General features: G+C 35.6%; 2 protein-coding genes across 2 annotated transcripts in view; both read left to right on the top strand.

The window, feature by feature from the left end:
• Positions 1-2502: 2502 nt before the first annotated feature.
• On the top strand, positions 2503-3597 carry LOC109065655 (gamma-crystallin M2-like). Its single transcript, XM_042730532.1, has 3 exons — positions 2503-2609; positions 2692-2934; positions 3268-3597. The coding sequence occupies exons 1-3, from the start codon at positions 2574-2576 to the stop codon at positions 3538-3540; spliced, it is 552 nt and encodes a 183-aa protein (XP_042586466.1). The 5' UTR covers positions 2503-2573; the 3' UTR covers positions 3541-3597.
• An 8842-nt stretch (positions 3598-12439) lies between these two features.
• LOC109074470 (diacylglycerol kinase beta-like) overlaps positions 12440-14795 on the top strand; it is a 115345-nt gene continuing 112989 nt past the window's right edge. Inside the window, exon 1 of the mRNA XM_042731300.1 lies at positions 12440-12684. The gene's annotated coding sequence lies outside the window, so the exon portion shown is untranslated. The remainder of the gene's footprint in view (positions 12685-14795) is intronic.

The raw sequence follows: 14795 nt of genomic DNA, 5'->3' as shown, positions 1-14795 counted from the left end.
TCTGTACAATCTGGCTTTGCTGCAGCCTGGAATTGAACTGCTGGTTTCGTCTGGTCAGAGGAGAACTGGCCCCCGACTGAGCCTGGTTTCTCCCAAGGTTTTTTTTCTCCATTCTGTCACCAATGGAGTTTTGGTTCCTTGCCGCTGTCGCCTCTGGCTTGCTTAGTTGGGGACACTTCATTTACAGCGATATCGTTGACTTGATTGCAAATTATTGCCACAGATACTATTTAAACTGAACTGAGCTACATGATGACATCACTGAATTCAGTGATGAACTGCCCCTTTAACTGTCATTTTGCATTATTGACACACTGTTTTCCTAATTAATGTTGTTCAGTTGCTTTGACGCAATCTTTTTTGTTTAAAGTGCTATATAAATAAAGGTGACTTGACTTGACTTGACCATTCAAAAGCTTGGAGTCAATATAATATTTATTTATTTTATTTTATTTTTTTGAGGGAAAATTATAGAAATTAATACTTTAAATTAATGCTTTAAATTGATCATAAGTGATGATAAAGACATTTATAATGTTACAAAAGTTTTCTATTTCAGACATTTTCTATTTTCTCGTCATCAAAGAATCCTGAAAATTCTATTCAGTATAAGCATTAAGCAATAAATGCTTTTTTGAGCAGCAAATCAGAATATTAGAATGATTTCTGAAGGATCATGTGACTGGAGTAATGATGCTAAAAATCCAGCTTTGAAATCACAGGAATAAATTACTTGTTATTTGAAATAGTTAAAATATTTAAAAATTGTACTGTTTTTGATGTGCTTTAAATCAAACAAAATGCAGGTTTGGTGAGCAGAAGAGACTTCTTAAAAAAAAAAAAAAACTTTTACAAATCTTAATATTCAAAAACTTTTGAATGGTAGTATATAGTGTTTTGTTTTGCATAATGCCAATGTGAATATAGATTTATTTCCACACTGTCTAATTTGCAGACACATGAAAAATGATTTTGTGAATCAGAAGACTTTATTTTGGACCGCAGTGGTCTTATGATGATCTCTGTTTAATGAAATATTTAAACATGTAATATACTTTTATAATCTTTGATTGATGCACCCAATTTATCAATTTACTCATCTATTAACAGTACTTAAAATTAAGCATTTAAAATGCATAGGATTGCATGTAAATAAATGTAAGATTTAAAAAGAATAATATAAAAAAAAAAACTGGGGGGGGGGGTTGTCTATTCAGTTCAAAAGATAACAAACATTAATAAAGGGGCCGTTTTCAGATACTATCCAATAACTAAAAAAATGTAAAAAAAAAAAAAAAAAAAAAAAAAAAAAACTTTTATCTTCAGGACATCTTTTTGCATTGTACCACACTTCCATTGCCATTCCATTTCCATATGTAAACATGCACTATTCGGACATGTTTGACTTTTGCACTCGGGTCTTGCACATGACAGTAAAATGAAATGAGTGTCTCTTCTGTAGACCTTGCATTCCACTGCCCTGCAGCTCACATTTTTCATTGTTCTGTGTGAATGGCCCATAAGGAACACAGTAGATGCCTCAACACCAGCTTGGCCTCTAAATCCTCCTTGATGTACGCCATGGTTGCCAATCATAACAGTGATTTTGCTGGAGCTGATAGTGTGAGGGTGTTGTTGGCAAACATTTGAATGCATATTTCTGTAGTAAGATAAATAATTAGCCTGAGCTGCCTAAGTAGACAACACTAGTTTAATCAACGCATAATGGCATGTTGTACAAGCCTGAGGTTGGGGTTCAGTGGCTGAGGTTGGGATGCTTGGTACTCACAATTTTATTGTTGAGCAAATTTATAATTCAGTGCTTTAGAACAATACATTGAGGTCAGATCTTTTTTTGAAATGCTGATTACATTTTTTACAACCTGTGCCTTTGTTCAGGACTTGTATAAAGAGACTACAGCATTGTTTGCTATCCAACATTTCAAATCTGACAATGACGACTGAGAGCATGAGTGCCACTTTCTTCCTGATTGTCTGTGTCCCACAGTGTGTCATAATGTTTTAACACAATGTAAACACACAGGTATACACACTGACGGTGCTGTGTTTCCTCTGAAAGATTGTGTTCTATGAAGACTGGAACTTCCAGGGAAGATCCTATGTGTGTAAGGGAGACACAAGTGACCTTCATTCTTTTTTTAGCCGATGTAATTCTGCAAAGGTGAAGAGGGGCTTTTGGGTCCTGTATGAGCGGCCAAATTACATGGGCTATCAGTATATCCTGGTCCCACGGGAGTATCCAGTTTATCACCATTGGATTGGCTTCAATGATGCAGTGCTTCTCCAACTATGCCACCAGCATCTGGAAAACAATTTAATTAGCCCAATAAACATTTTCTGGACTCTGCAGAATCAAAAGGTCAGGGTTCCATACAACTGCCACTGCATTAATCTGCAGGAATAATCTAGAAACAATCGCAGTATCAGCTGTTGATGATGCAGTTGCTGCGGCCTTCCATATAACAATGATTTGCCTGGCAGAGCAACTCAATGTGAAACATATAAATCTCACTCATTGCCCTTTCAATACACAGCATACATCAAAAGGAGGAATGAAATTAGTCCCAAACATGGACAAAATGGGAAAAGTAAGACACATTTTGCTTGCGTAAACTGGCTCTGTGATCTTTTCCTTGGATTAACTATGTTTCTACATCTTATCCCATACAGATTTTCTTTTATGAGGACAAAAACTTTCAGGGACGTTGTTTTGAGTGCAGCATGGACTGCCCAGAGCTGTCGTCCCACTTCAGCCACTGTAACTCCATCCGAGTTGAAAGTGGGGCCTGGGTTTTGTATGAACGTCCAAACTTCATGGGCTGCCAGTACATCCTTACCAGGGGAGAGTATCCTGATTACCAGCACTGGATGGGCTTCAGTGATTCTATAAGGTCTTGTCGCATGGTGCAAAATGTAAGTCATCCCTGTTTGGAGAACCATGACTGGGCTATTTTGCCCAATGCAGGTCTATGTTCCTCCTTTTAAGCAAAAACATTCACCTACACCAGACATATGTGTCACACAACCATTCAAGAACAGCATTTTTGGCCCTAAACTCCTTATTGTTCCCTACTGAAAGTTAGTTTTCAGTATGCATAATCGAAATGTATTTTTAAAATTATTTGAGTGCCCCATTGGTATAATTTTAGGTGACTCTAGATATGATTCTGCTCTTTCTACAGCAAATGGCCTACCAGAAATCAGTGCATTGTAATGGTATTTGGTTATCCACTCTCTCTTTTGTAGCATACTGGCAATTTCCGTATCCTACTGTATGAGCGGCCTGACTTCCAGGGTCAGACTATGGAGTGCAGTGAGGACTGGCCCTCTCTCTATGACCGCTTCCGTTACCATGAGGTACAGTCCTGTAACGTTCTGGATGGGGCCTGGGTCTTCTATGAGCATCCTAACTTCAGGGGACGTCAGTATTTGTTGGAGAGAGGCGAGTACCACCACTTCACTGACTGGAGTGCCATGCATCCTACTGTCGGCTCAATCCGCCGTGTTCAAGAGTTTTAGGTCTTTTAATATGTAGTTGATTGTTCCTTAACTATTTAATAAAAAAAAAAAATCTCACCTAAAGCTTCTGTCTCCTGGTTTATTTAGTTCCATTTAAAAGTCAGCTGGTCTTCAAACAAAGCATTTTTATAAAACAATATATATAAATCTTAATATATTAATATATATATATACAGTATGTATATATATATATATATATATATATATATATATATATATATATATATATATATATATATATATATATATATATATATATATATTAATACTAAAAACAAAATGACATAAACAGCAATATCATGAAATAGTATTACAATTGTTTTTCTGTTTTAACATATTTTAAAAAGTGATCTATTTCTTTGATGACAAAGCTGAATTTTCAGCAGCAATTACTCCAGTCTTCAGTGTCAAATGATCTTTCAGAAAACATACTGTATAAATATATTTTATGCTGATGCATTTTGTTTTTAGGATTTTTTGATTAATTAAAAGGTCAAAAGAACAACATTTATTTGAAATGTTATTATTTTGTAACATTATAACTGTCTTTACTGTCTCTTTTGATCAATTTAATGTACAGTACTTGCTAAATAAAAGTATTAAAATGATAATAGATAATACACCTAAATAAATAAATAAATAAATAATACAACAACAACAAAAAAATACTCTAAAGTTGCTCCCTCAACAATTTTCATTTTGGGGATTGACTATCCCTTTAAATTAAATTAAATTATATTAATTATATGAAGTGTGTCAGATAACAATTTGTTAAATGTATGAATTTATTTATTAATTGTCAACTCATAGTTTGCAATATCTTCTGTTGCTATAACTCAATACTCCCCTCTGTTGGTTATTTGCTTCTGAATGTTCTCTTACAAACTTAGATTTAAAAATAGAATAATTTAGATTTCTGTTACATTTCATACATTTCATAGAAAACAAGAAAACTGAATTTACATGTTTTTGAGTATTGTGATGACAAACTGTACATTTTACAATAAATAAATAAACAACTGATTGAAATATACACTCATGAGTTTATTTAAAGTTTATATATATATATATATATATATATATATATATATATATATATATATATATATATATATATATATATATATATATACATATATATATAATCCAATATCGTGCATCCTTAATGGAAATATATTTTTGTTATATAATCTGCATGACAGATGAAGAAATGCAGAAAAGAAGAAAAGTAAATGCTTCAAAAAATTAACTGCCTCTTCGGGCTTTTTGCTAAACTGACACTGAGGTCAGGAATTTTGTTTTTGCTACCAGTACCTGTTCACATGAATATACACACCACACATGTTTTTTTAACCATTTGTATGTTAAAAAGAATTAGTGCTTGTGTGTTTGCATAGGCAGAGAGCATGAGCTGCCAGTTGTGTGAGCAGTTGCTGGTCAATACCCCCTGCTAAATCTCCCCATACAATAGTTCAGGCCATGTTGATGACTCAGGAGCTTTGCCAGAGTCCAGCATATACCCAAAGTCCACAATGCTGATGAAAGCCAGAGAGGCACAAGAGCATGCTAAAACAAAAGGGTTTTTTTCTGCACAAAGGCCACCAGCAAGCACATTTTCACCAGTGGGCCCACAGGGCAGCACGTGTCTGCTGGTCCAGATTCCTCCATAGGCATCCAGCACAGAATGGAAGGATAGTTCACTAAGTTCACTTACTAGTAGTTGAGCTGGTACTTTTTCTGCTAGCCTGACAGCGCCCTCTTGTGATAGTCATTTGTATTACTTTTTAACATATGGTTCTAGAACTAATCACAAAACGTTATTCAGAAATATATTACTGTAATCAGATTTGTACAGAAGTCATAATTTTTATAACAAGTGACATGCTGCAGGCAAGGGAGGAATAATAATACATAATCAGCATAAGCTTGGGTTTCTAAGGTTTATTTAATGTTTTTAAATTGTCAGCTTGAGTTATTTTAGTTGTCTTTTAAGCAGAACACCTCTTCTGCCAGATTTATCAGCTGCTACCATGTGGTACAGTTATGAGTTAACAAGCTGGCAAAGTATGTGCAGGTGTTAATTGCCTGGCAGTTGCGACTGGGAACGGCAAGGTCATTGTGGAGACACCCCTGCTGCAATGTTACAGCACTGTTAAAAGATGGAGACATCTTTAAATATGCCAGGGAGTAATTATAGGATGGAGGCTTCTAAAGCAGTTAACATACAATGCAATTTAAACCCAGTTACAAAGTGTAATGATGTGTTGTAGTAAAAATGGCGCATGTTGTGTCACTGGCCTAACTTAAATAAAAACTAAAGTTAGTTTGATTTGTCTGGTCTGCTGTTATTTGTTTAACCATGTGAATGAAATTTCACTTTTTCATATTGCTTTCAGAATCACATTCCTCCAAGACTATTTTTAAACTTCTGAGTCACTGATACAGGTCCACAGCTGAAAGGAATTACTTTAATCCTATGAAAAGAATGTAAAAATAAACTTTCCAGACAAGACAATTGCCTTGTAAGGAAATGGCAGCAGAGTTAGGGGGGGGGGGGGGTGCACCATATTCTTCTATACAAAAGCCATTTAGTTTATACAGTAATAATGTTGACAGAGTTGTCTTGGGCGCTGTAAATTTTAACAGTGCTGTACAATAATAACAGAAAGATAAAAATGATCATTTAAGTAAACTTTGTTTACTAAATGTGATTGAAAATGCCATTTATATGGAAACTAAATACAACATAATCAAAATGTTAATGGCATGATTTCAATATTCCTAATGATTTATTGGTACATCTGTTGCTCATGCACAGATAATTTATGCTTTAGATGCTGTCAATATTGTGCATCTCAATGTCTATCAATACATAATGTATGTGTGGTAGACACTTTACAAAAACATACATATGAGGTCACATTGTTTTTGTGTTCTGGCTTCTAGAACAGGCAAACCTTATTACAAAGTGCTACAGACTTATCGCCTGTATCTTAACACCTCTCTCTCTTATTAATGCATGAATTATTAAACAAAACCTCTTTCTTTCTTGGATTCCTTTGAGATGCTTAAGATTTAAGGGCAATAGATTTGCACTCTGTTTCAACACCTGTCTTGCATAACCACTGTGTGTATAAACTACACACTAAAAAAAACAACATATTATCTACACTAAAAGATTATACATTTACCTTCAATAATTCTGTCCATCAAGGCTTATTAAGATTCAGGTGAAAATTAGGATTCATTATCACATGGGCAAGCTGGTCGGGCAAGCTAAATGCAATCTTCACTCCTTTCTGTTGATGGCAGACAGTATGGAGGTACACCTGGCCCAGAACGGCATGCTGGGTCCTTAATTATGGGCCTCAGCCTGAGGTACATTAGATGACCCACCTAGTGCTGCCATAAATCTGTTATAAATACAGGCGACCTCCGAATCCCAAAATAATGACACCCCTCCTACAACACTTTATTGTCATGATCTCCAGCTATTAATGACCAACAGGGATAAGAAAGCTGAAAAGGAACGGGAACTTTCAACGCCACTGGAAATTTTCATTATATAAATAAATGTTATGAGATTTCCATGAAATGAAAGTGTAGGTGTTTGGATTCACTTGTGCCTTTTGTTTTCTCCATAGGAGGGCAGCATAGGATTAAGAACAACTCATAGCCAATGGTACATTAGTTTTTCCTTTAATTGTATTATCCTGAATGTTGTAATTATTGGAATATAATCTTTGCATATTTACTTAGAGGTCCACACAATGTTTATCAGTATGGTATCCTGCAGCACTAAGGAAAACAGGAGGGTAACGTCAGTGTAATCTTAAACAGGTCACTACACATCTCTTTTAAGGGTTTGACTGACTTTTGTTTTACAAACCCTACTTTTCATTTGTAACTTAAGGAAGCCTTATAAACAACAACCTTTTTTATTATTATTATTACTATTATTATTATTATTATTTATTGTAAATGCAAACATTACAAAGATGACATTAATGATATACAACTTTGTGTGGAGTTCACAACATTTCAACAATATATACAATGTCATATGAGCATACAAAACAAACAAACAAAAAATGTAATTAACAATTGCTAAAAGAAAAAGATAAAGAAAAAAGAACACAGGGGTAAGATATTAATTTATATTTCAATTAGAGTATACAAATTAGAGTCATTACAAATTGAGGTTGTTCTCTCTTTCTTATTTACAGAGGGTGAAATAGTATTAAGATTATTTCAATAAAGCAAGAAAAATTAGTTTGTTGTTGGTGAATTTACATGTATGGATATAGAATTTGCCAAGAATTGTAAACAACAACCTTGGAGTAAACGATTCACCAGAATGACTTCATGATGACGTCAACATGAGAAAATATTTCCATGGCAACCAATATTCTTGTCACCTCCACCCTGGCAACAAGATATCTATAATGAGCTGTGGCGACTGGCCAATAGAGGGCGCTACATTCTAATAATAAATTCTATAAATTAATATTTTATTTGATATGATAGAAAATTACCTGTGCAAAATATATGCTTTTCCTATATGTTGCCTCTGCCCATAAGAGGTGGGTCTACGTAGCAGTTCAGCCTAATGCTGATTCAAGATGTAAACATATTATATGAAAGACAAGATATGACAATAAAAAAATAGCCAGTCAGTGTCCTCAAACCCAAAAAAGGGTGATTATTTTATCACCCCAACTAACCATTGCTAGGCTGCGTTCCACTTCGTATTTTAATGCCATTTTCTTGATAACTTCCCTTCATCTTATTGACTCAGATGTGTCATTGATTTTGTTGCAAGAGTGCCCACTACTGGCAAGTTGTGCTCACTGCAGAGTCAAATGACATCCAGCACCCCCTCTCTGGATGTAATGGGTGGAGATAGGTTTAGTCATAGAGTTACAGTATATTCACACCGGGTGCCAGTGTCGATGCTTGACGGAGGGTGTGTCTGAAGCTTGGTGCTGTCACAGCCATCATAGTGACAACAGCCAATCACATTACTTTTCTGGTGTTGTATGAACGCAATTGGCTAGTGTCTGTGCTGGGGTATTTGCATAAGGAGATCCGATTGGCTGAGGCCTTCACTGGCACTTGAAAAGTTTAAAGTTTTTCAGCTTCTGGCGCCAGCAACACCAGTGGCGTTATGCAATGGATCCACAATTCAGTTTGTCAAGGCATGACGTCCCCCATTCAAAGTAAATAAGATGTGTTAACACTGACGCCCAGTGTGAATGCACTGTTATGGTTAGGTTGTAGTTGGGCTGTCCAGCTCCACCCATTACCTCCAACCATTTGGAATGTCTTGAGCCATTTATCACTAGGAATCCTATCTTTATGGAGTTGATTTATTATTTGCATTGTTCTCTTTCTCAGATTTGTCTGATGCATCATTCAGGGTGCTGAGTGTCCACACATTCAACATTTTTCACTTGTATTTTGCTGTGTTTAGTGATTCTGAACAAGTAGTGCTTACTGCAGAGCCAAATGACATTCAAAACCCCCTGGAATGTAATGGGTGGAGCTTGACTTAGTTCAATTCCACCTCTGTTGACCTAAGTGGTGGAGTTATGTTTAGCGATAGAGCAGGGGTGTCCAATCCTGCTCCTTGAGGGCCAATGACATACAGAGTTTAGCTCCAACCCCAATTAAACAAGCAAGTTGGAGCTAAACTTTGCAGGTCAGTGGGCCTCAAGAACTGAGTTTGGACACCCCTGCGATAGGGTGAAGTTAGGCTGTGGTTGGACCGTCTAGTCCAACCCTGATCAAACACAAATTAGGATCTGAAGGAGCACTTGATGATCACAGACAGGCGTTTTTGATCAGGGTTGGAACTGAATTCTGCAGAAAGGTAGAATGGTCACAAAATCTTACCCCAAACCCCACAACCACATATTATTTTGGAAAAAAAAAGAAAGAAAAAAAAGGTTTTTCCATTATATTTAAGTTAAAATACAAGAATACCCACAGGGAAAATTATGGTAGGAAAATGTTAAGTTCTAACCGAAATTACACTGTTCCTTTGTGAGAAAAACAGTATAGGCTACTGATGAAACTATTCCTAAAACTAATATAGTTAGTATAAAAATGTGGTCACGGTTCCTTTCTGCAGGTTACAGAGTAACCTATTAGAAGCAATTATTAGAAGCATGGAAAATAGTCTTTAAACATATTATACTTATTAGCAATTTCTTTCTTTCTCAGGGATTGAGACTATTTATTTATTTATTTATTTATTGAGAGATTACAATTTAGCTGACAAAAGCATCTCAAAAAATTTCTTCATTTTGTAAAAAACCTATCTCTGGTAGGCTAAAACTCATTTGCCCGGCAGATTCCAGTCTGCCAGGCATATTCCAGGCAGACTGACGGTCCGAATGCAATGATACAATGTTACCTTCTTTCAACCTATGTATCTGCATACCACCGCGCAGCCATAGCGAGAGTTTGGGTCGTGGGTGGCTACTAACTGTAGCAGGCTGACTGGCTGATCCAGAGGGTGTTTAGTCAGTGTTGAAACAGAAATTCAGAAGTGAAAGGCAGAATCGGAAGACTTCCCAAAATACACAGAGACAAACAATGGGGTAAAACAAGGGTAAACATTGGCAGTGGTTTTACAAGAAGGAGGAATCTGATAAAACATTTAGGATTCAATCGATATGACAAACTTGGGGAGTTTCTTCTGGACAGGTAGCAGGGCCGTATGCATACCAAGGTCCCAAAATAGAGATTGGTGGAATGTGTGCATTTTAAGATGTTTTAAGGCTCATAAATTGGATAATAATATGAAATTAAAACCAAGTCAAAGGGCAGCATACATTAGCATAAATTATTTTTCAAGATAACAGATTCTTAAACATGAGAATCAGATTTAATGTTGCAATGAATGATCCACGCTACAACTGGAAAACTGGAAATAGAGAAGATATAGTTTATGTTTATGAATTTAATAAACTCGGTTATAATTATCCTGGTAGCCTTCAGTAAAATCATGTCTAAAATAATTAAACATTATTATTATTATTATTATTATTATTATTATTATTATTATTATTATTATTATTATTATTCACACTAATAGAAATTAATATTTTCCAATAAGTTTAAACTGTTTTTTTTTTTTTTATGGGCATTTTACCTTTAAAAAGCCTTTTTTTCCTCTCTAAAAGTGTCCATTATTTTTTGAGTCAAATTCTTACATTTAATCAGTGAATTAGAACCCAAATCAACACAGAAGCTGCATCTGAAGTGGCATTTAGATGTAATTACACACTGTTTAATGCAAGACATGAATGCATTTAACCAGCAATTAAAAATGCATAAATAATGTTTTTATATATTAAACATAAAACGTTGAATACTGATATTTGAAGTGATTTAAAGCATGAAAAAAAATCTAAAAAATAGTCGAAATGTGAAATTAAAACCGCCAATAGGTGCCAGCAAATCACTGTTAATAAGTGAGTCTTTGCGATTGAACCGAATCATTTAAACGCTTGAGTCATTCAGGAACGAAACACCATCATGTTGCACAGAGCAAAACTGTGCTGTTTGGAATTATTTTTGCTTGCGAAATAGAGCAAAAACAGGCAATATGCTGTCTAAAGCGTAAGTCTCTTAATGTACTTCTTGTTTATTGAGCTGTTGAGCAATATGAAGTAGTATAAAATAAACACATTTTCTGCCCCATGTCTTAATTTGTGATCATTCTAAATGAATTTTAATAGACTGAATCATGCAGTGAAAGAACGCACTCTGATGCGCACACGCACTAGCTCACACCGCGTAAAGTAGCCTACGAATGAACTCTGTACTGGTGTTTTGAATGATTTTTGCAAAATACTTGATAATGTCAAATCGCACACCGTTAAAACAACAATTACGATACTATTGTAGACAATATATACTAACACACAACCCTGCTGAGGCATCTCAGATGAGAAGGTCTGTTATCTTGACTTTTTATCCCTGCAGCTCCAAAGCATAATATGTAATTATTTTACAACTTCTGTTATTGGAAAAATACCGAGGTCCGGACCTCGGGGACCTCGGGTCCTGCAGGTAAGTTAATTTTCAAATTAAAAATATTCCTATTATGTTGAGTCATGCCTTAACTTGTATAAACCTGAAAGAGATGTGTTTGTGATGTTTGAGTTGGGAGAATGTGTGATGCGCGAAAGGGCCGTTGCAACTGCTTTCTAGCACAATCATTTTAGCCATAGAAATGTACAAATATAAGAGCTGTCAAAATCGGCCTCTCCCACTTAATGAAGTAGAACAGTTCCCAGTGAGGATCTTTCCAAAGGGAAAGTTTTTAGGGGGAGATACTACGGCAAGTTACACAATATATAAAGTTAAGTGAAGTGGAACGTCCAAGTCATGGTTGCCAGGTTTTCGCATTAAAACCTGCCATATTGCTACTCAGAACTAGCCCAATCTCGAGGGGGTTCGAAATACACGTTTTTTGTTTGTTTGTTTGTTTGTTTGTTTGTTTTTTAGGCGGGGTTCCCTTGGTACAATTCGCATTCCAGGGACAAAATATCATGTTATTTGGGGTCGCTTAAACCCGCGGGGATGAAAAACATCCGCGGCAACAGTGTTGAAGTGGCCCAATTCCTCTGGAAAACCGCGGACTTGGCAACACTGATTATTTATTGTTTAGGGTTAGGGTTAGGTAACTCGCGTCCTGTAAATAAGTTTATAGGCTATTAAATTGCTGTAGGCTATATTTAAATAAAATGAACCTAATCCGATCTGTCAGATAATTTAAACACCAAACCATTGGAATCACACGATTACTTCCATTTAATGCTACATTGAGCAACCAATATGCCTTTAAATAATGGTTTTCATTGTTTCCGTCCAATATGTTATCCAGAAGCGGTTGGAGGACGTGTTTTAGTGCCCATTTAGGGAGTTTTGAGACGCTCGCAGCATTGTGCTTCACAGCGTTTCGACTCAGTTCAGCTCGGCTCCTGCACACACACGATGCATATGATGCTGCACGCGCACATGATGCCTAACAGTGCTGTCTAGGTAGGCAGGTCGCTAGGTTTTGAGAAACAGCCGGAGTCACGACTCCAGACTGGCGGGGAGATGAGGACACAATGAATTCATCTTTGGGTAGGTTCTCACCTTTATTATAGTTACTTGGATTTATAATGGATAAAGATTGTTGCTGTTAGATTTAGACTGCAAATATTGATTTATTTGGTTACACATAAAAATATTACGAACATTGCCATATTATTCATATGATTTCACATTGTTGTGATTTTTTTTTTTATGTATCGTGGCATTGATTATTGATCATGTTTTAATATGAGACCTAAATTTATAGAATAGAATGTAAGATATCATGGAGATTGAAAATGTGCTTCGTTCTGCATGTTTTCTGCATGCATTTTATGAAATTCACATCAGAATGTAAAATAAGAATAAGCCTTATATGTACCAATGGACAATACAACAGCAGCTTTGTTCTTTATGCTGTCCACTCATGTAGACAGATGTGTTAGCATTTTCATAAATATTTTTTTTAAGTTGTTATGTATTTGTAATTGCCTGCAGTGTGTATGAAAGCATACTTAAAATCATTTTTTAAAGGTTTGCAGATGTGTTGCTTTTCCCAGGACTGTCTCAGGAATGAGGTGTTTACAGTGCTAGGCAAAGGGGGATCCTGGGAGGTTGCTATTTTTAGCTCTTATTTCATCATTCTTCTGCACGGTGCAGTAAGCTGCTCTCTGCATCTCAATGATTGAGGATGGGCACATCAGCCTCCTTTTCTTTAAAATGTCCAGAGCTTTTAAATCAAAAACAATCTGAAAGGACGAATGGATGTGAGGTCATACATTTTTTTCCATCTGCTCTATTGTTGTTGCTTTGCTGTGCAGATTCTAAGGCTGTTACGTAGTGCAGTATTGTGTTCTATACACGTGCAGCATTAGGACATTCATGGGCATTCAGTAGTGTTTGACAGAATGATGTCTCTTGATACTAAACACAATATATACAGGCACAGATCCATTCGCAGTGTTTCTTCCAAGGTTGTCATAACAGCATGAGCCAGATTGGTATCTAATACCATACGCCTGGCCTTAAACATGACCTATGTCTTTAAAGTTTCCATCCCATGTATAATCTGCAAGACATTTTTCATCACCACGAAGATCATTCCTCTGTGCTTAATAAACACAATCTTGTCTGTAGTGAATGTGATGGAGTTTTAAGTATTTTAATTGAAAAGGAGTTTTATATTTTACACTTTCCATGACAGCAAGTGTCTTATTCTTCTGTATTTAGATTATGTTAAACTCATAGCTAAGCACATTGTCATGGAAATATGAGCCAAAAATGAAATGCAGTTTCCTCACTTACATTTAAGCCACGTCTCAAAAAAATGTAGGTGTTCAATTTCAGCTTGATTGTAACTTGTACAAAAATTCCTTTTGCATTTGTAGTGGCATTTCTCATAACATATCTTTAATAGCTCTGGTCTTTGGATTTTAAAAAGCAGAGTTTCTTTTGGATACGATTCAGTATGATATATTTTCTAAGTATACAGTGGCATGCGAATGTTTGGAAACCCCTTGCAGAATCTGGAAAAATATGAATAATTTTAACAAAATAAGAGATCATAAAAAATGCATGTTTTTTTTCTTGTTTTTTGTTTTTAGTACTGTCCTGAGTAAGATATTTTACATAAAAGATGATTACATATAGTCCACAAGACAAAAAATGGCTGTCCAAATTTTTCTTATTTTTTTGAAATGTCAATTTTTTTTTTCCATTTAGTACTGCTCTTTGGAAGCAACAGAATTCTTCCAATTTACCTTTATCTTCCAATTCAAAAAGTTTGTGTTTTTTTTTTTTTTTTTTTGCGGGAGTGGGACGGGAGAGGTTTGAAAATCCACTCCCGTGTCACCCTCTAGTTTGTCTCACTTTTGGTTTATACTGTATGAAACATGACAAAAGAATCAGTCAAATCTTTTCTTATGGAACACAGTGAGCTACACTAACTACATAGTTGATTATTTGATGTGAGGCAGAAAGGAGCCTAATTGTGTGGGCTGTCAACAAGGCCCACAGTATTCTGATAGGTGACAGCAAGCAAATGTTCCAAGGCACATGTGTTTGTGTTGTAGGTTGCACAACACTGTTGTAGAAGTGTCTTTGTTCAATGAAAAACAACACAGAAACGGTGACCTTTTTCTGACTAGAGATAATGAGAGAGG

This window comes from Cyprinus carpio, chromosome B9, assembly GCF_018340385.1.
Source record: "Cyprinus carpio isolate SPL01 chromosome B9, ASM1834038v1, whole genome shotgun sequence".
Taxonomy (NCBI): domain Eukaryota; kingdom Metazoa; phylum Chordata; class Actinopteri; order Cypriniformes; family Cyprinidae; genus Cyprinus; species Cyprinus carpio.
Note: the sequence above shows the minus strand (reverse complement) of the source record. Positions and strands in the feature narration are given on the sequence as shown.

What these genes read in the sequence shown, in the direction of transcription:
- LOC109065655 (XM_042730532.1), top strand. Translation starts at nt 2,574, where the DNA reads ATGAAATTAGTCCCAAACATGGACAAAATGGGAAAA. An exon ending in ACATGGACAAAATGGGAAAA is followed by an intron (nt 2,610 to 2,691) that starts GTAAGACACATT and finishes TATCCCATACAG; the next exon opens with ATTTTCTTTTATGAGGACAA. An exon ending in CTTGTCGCATGGTGCAAAAT is followed by an intron (nt 2,935 to 3,267) that starts GTAAGTCATCCC and finishes TCTCTTTTGTAG; the next exon opens with CATACTGGCAATTTCCGTAT.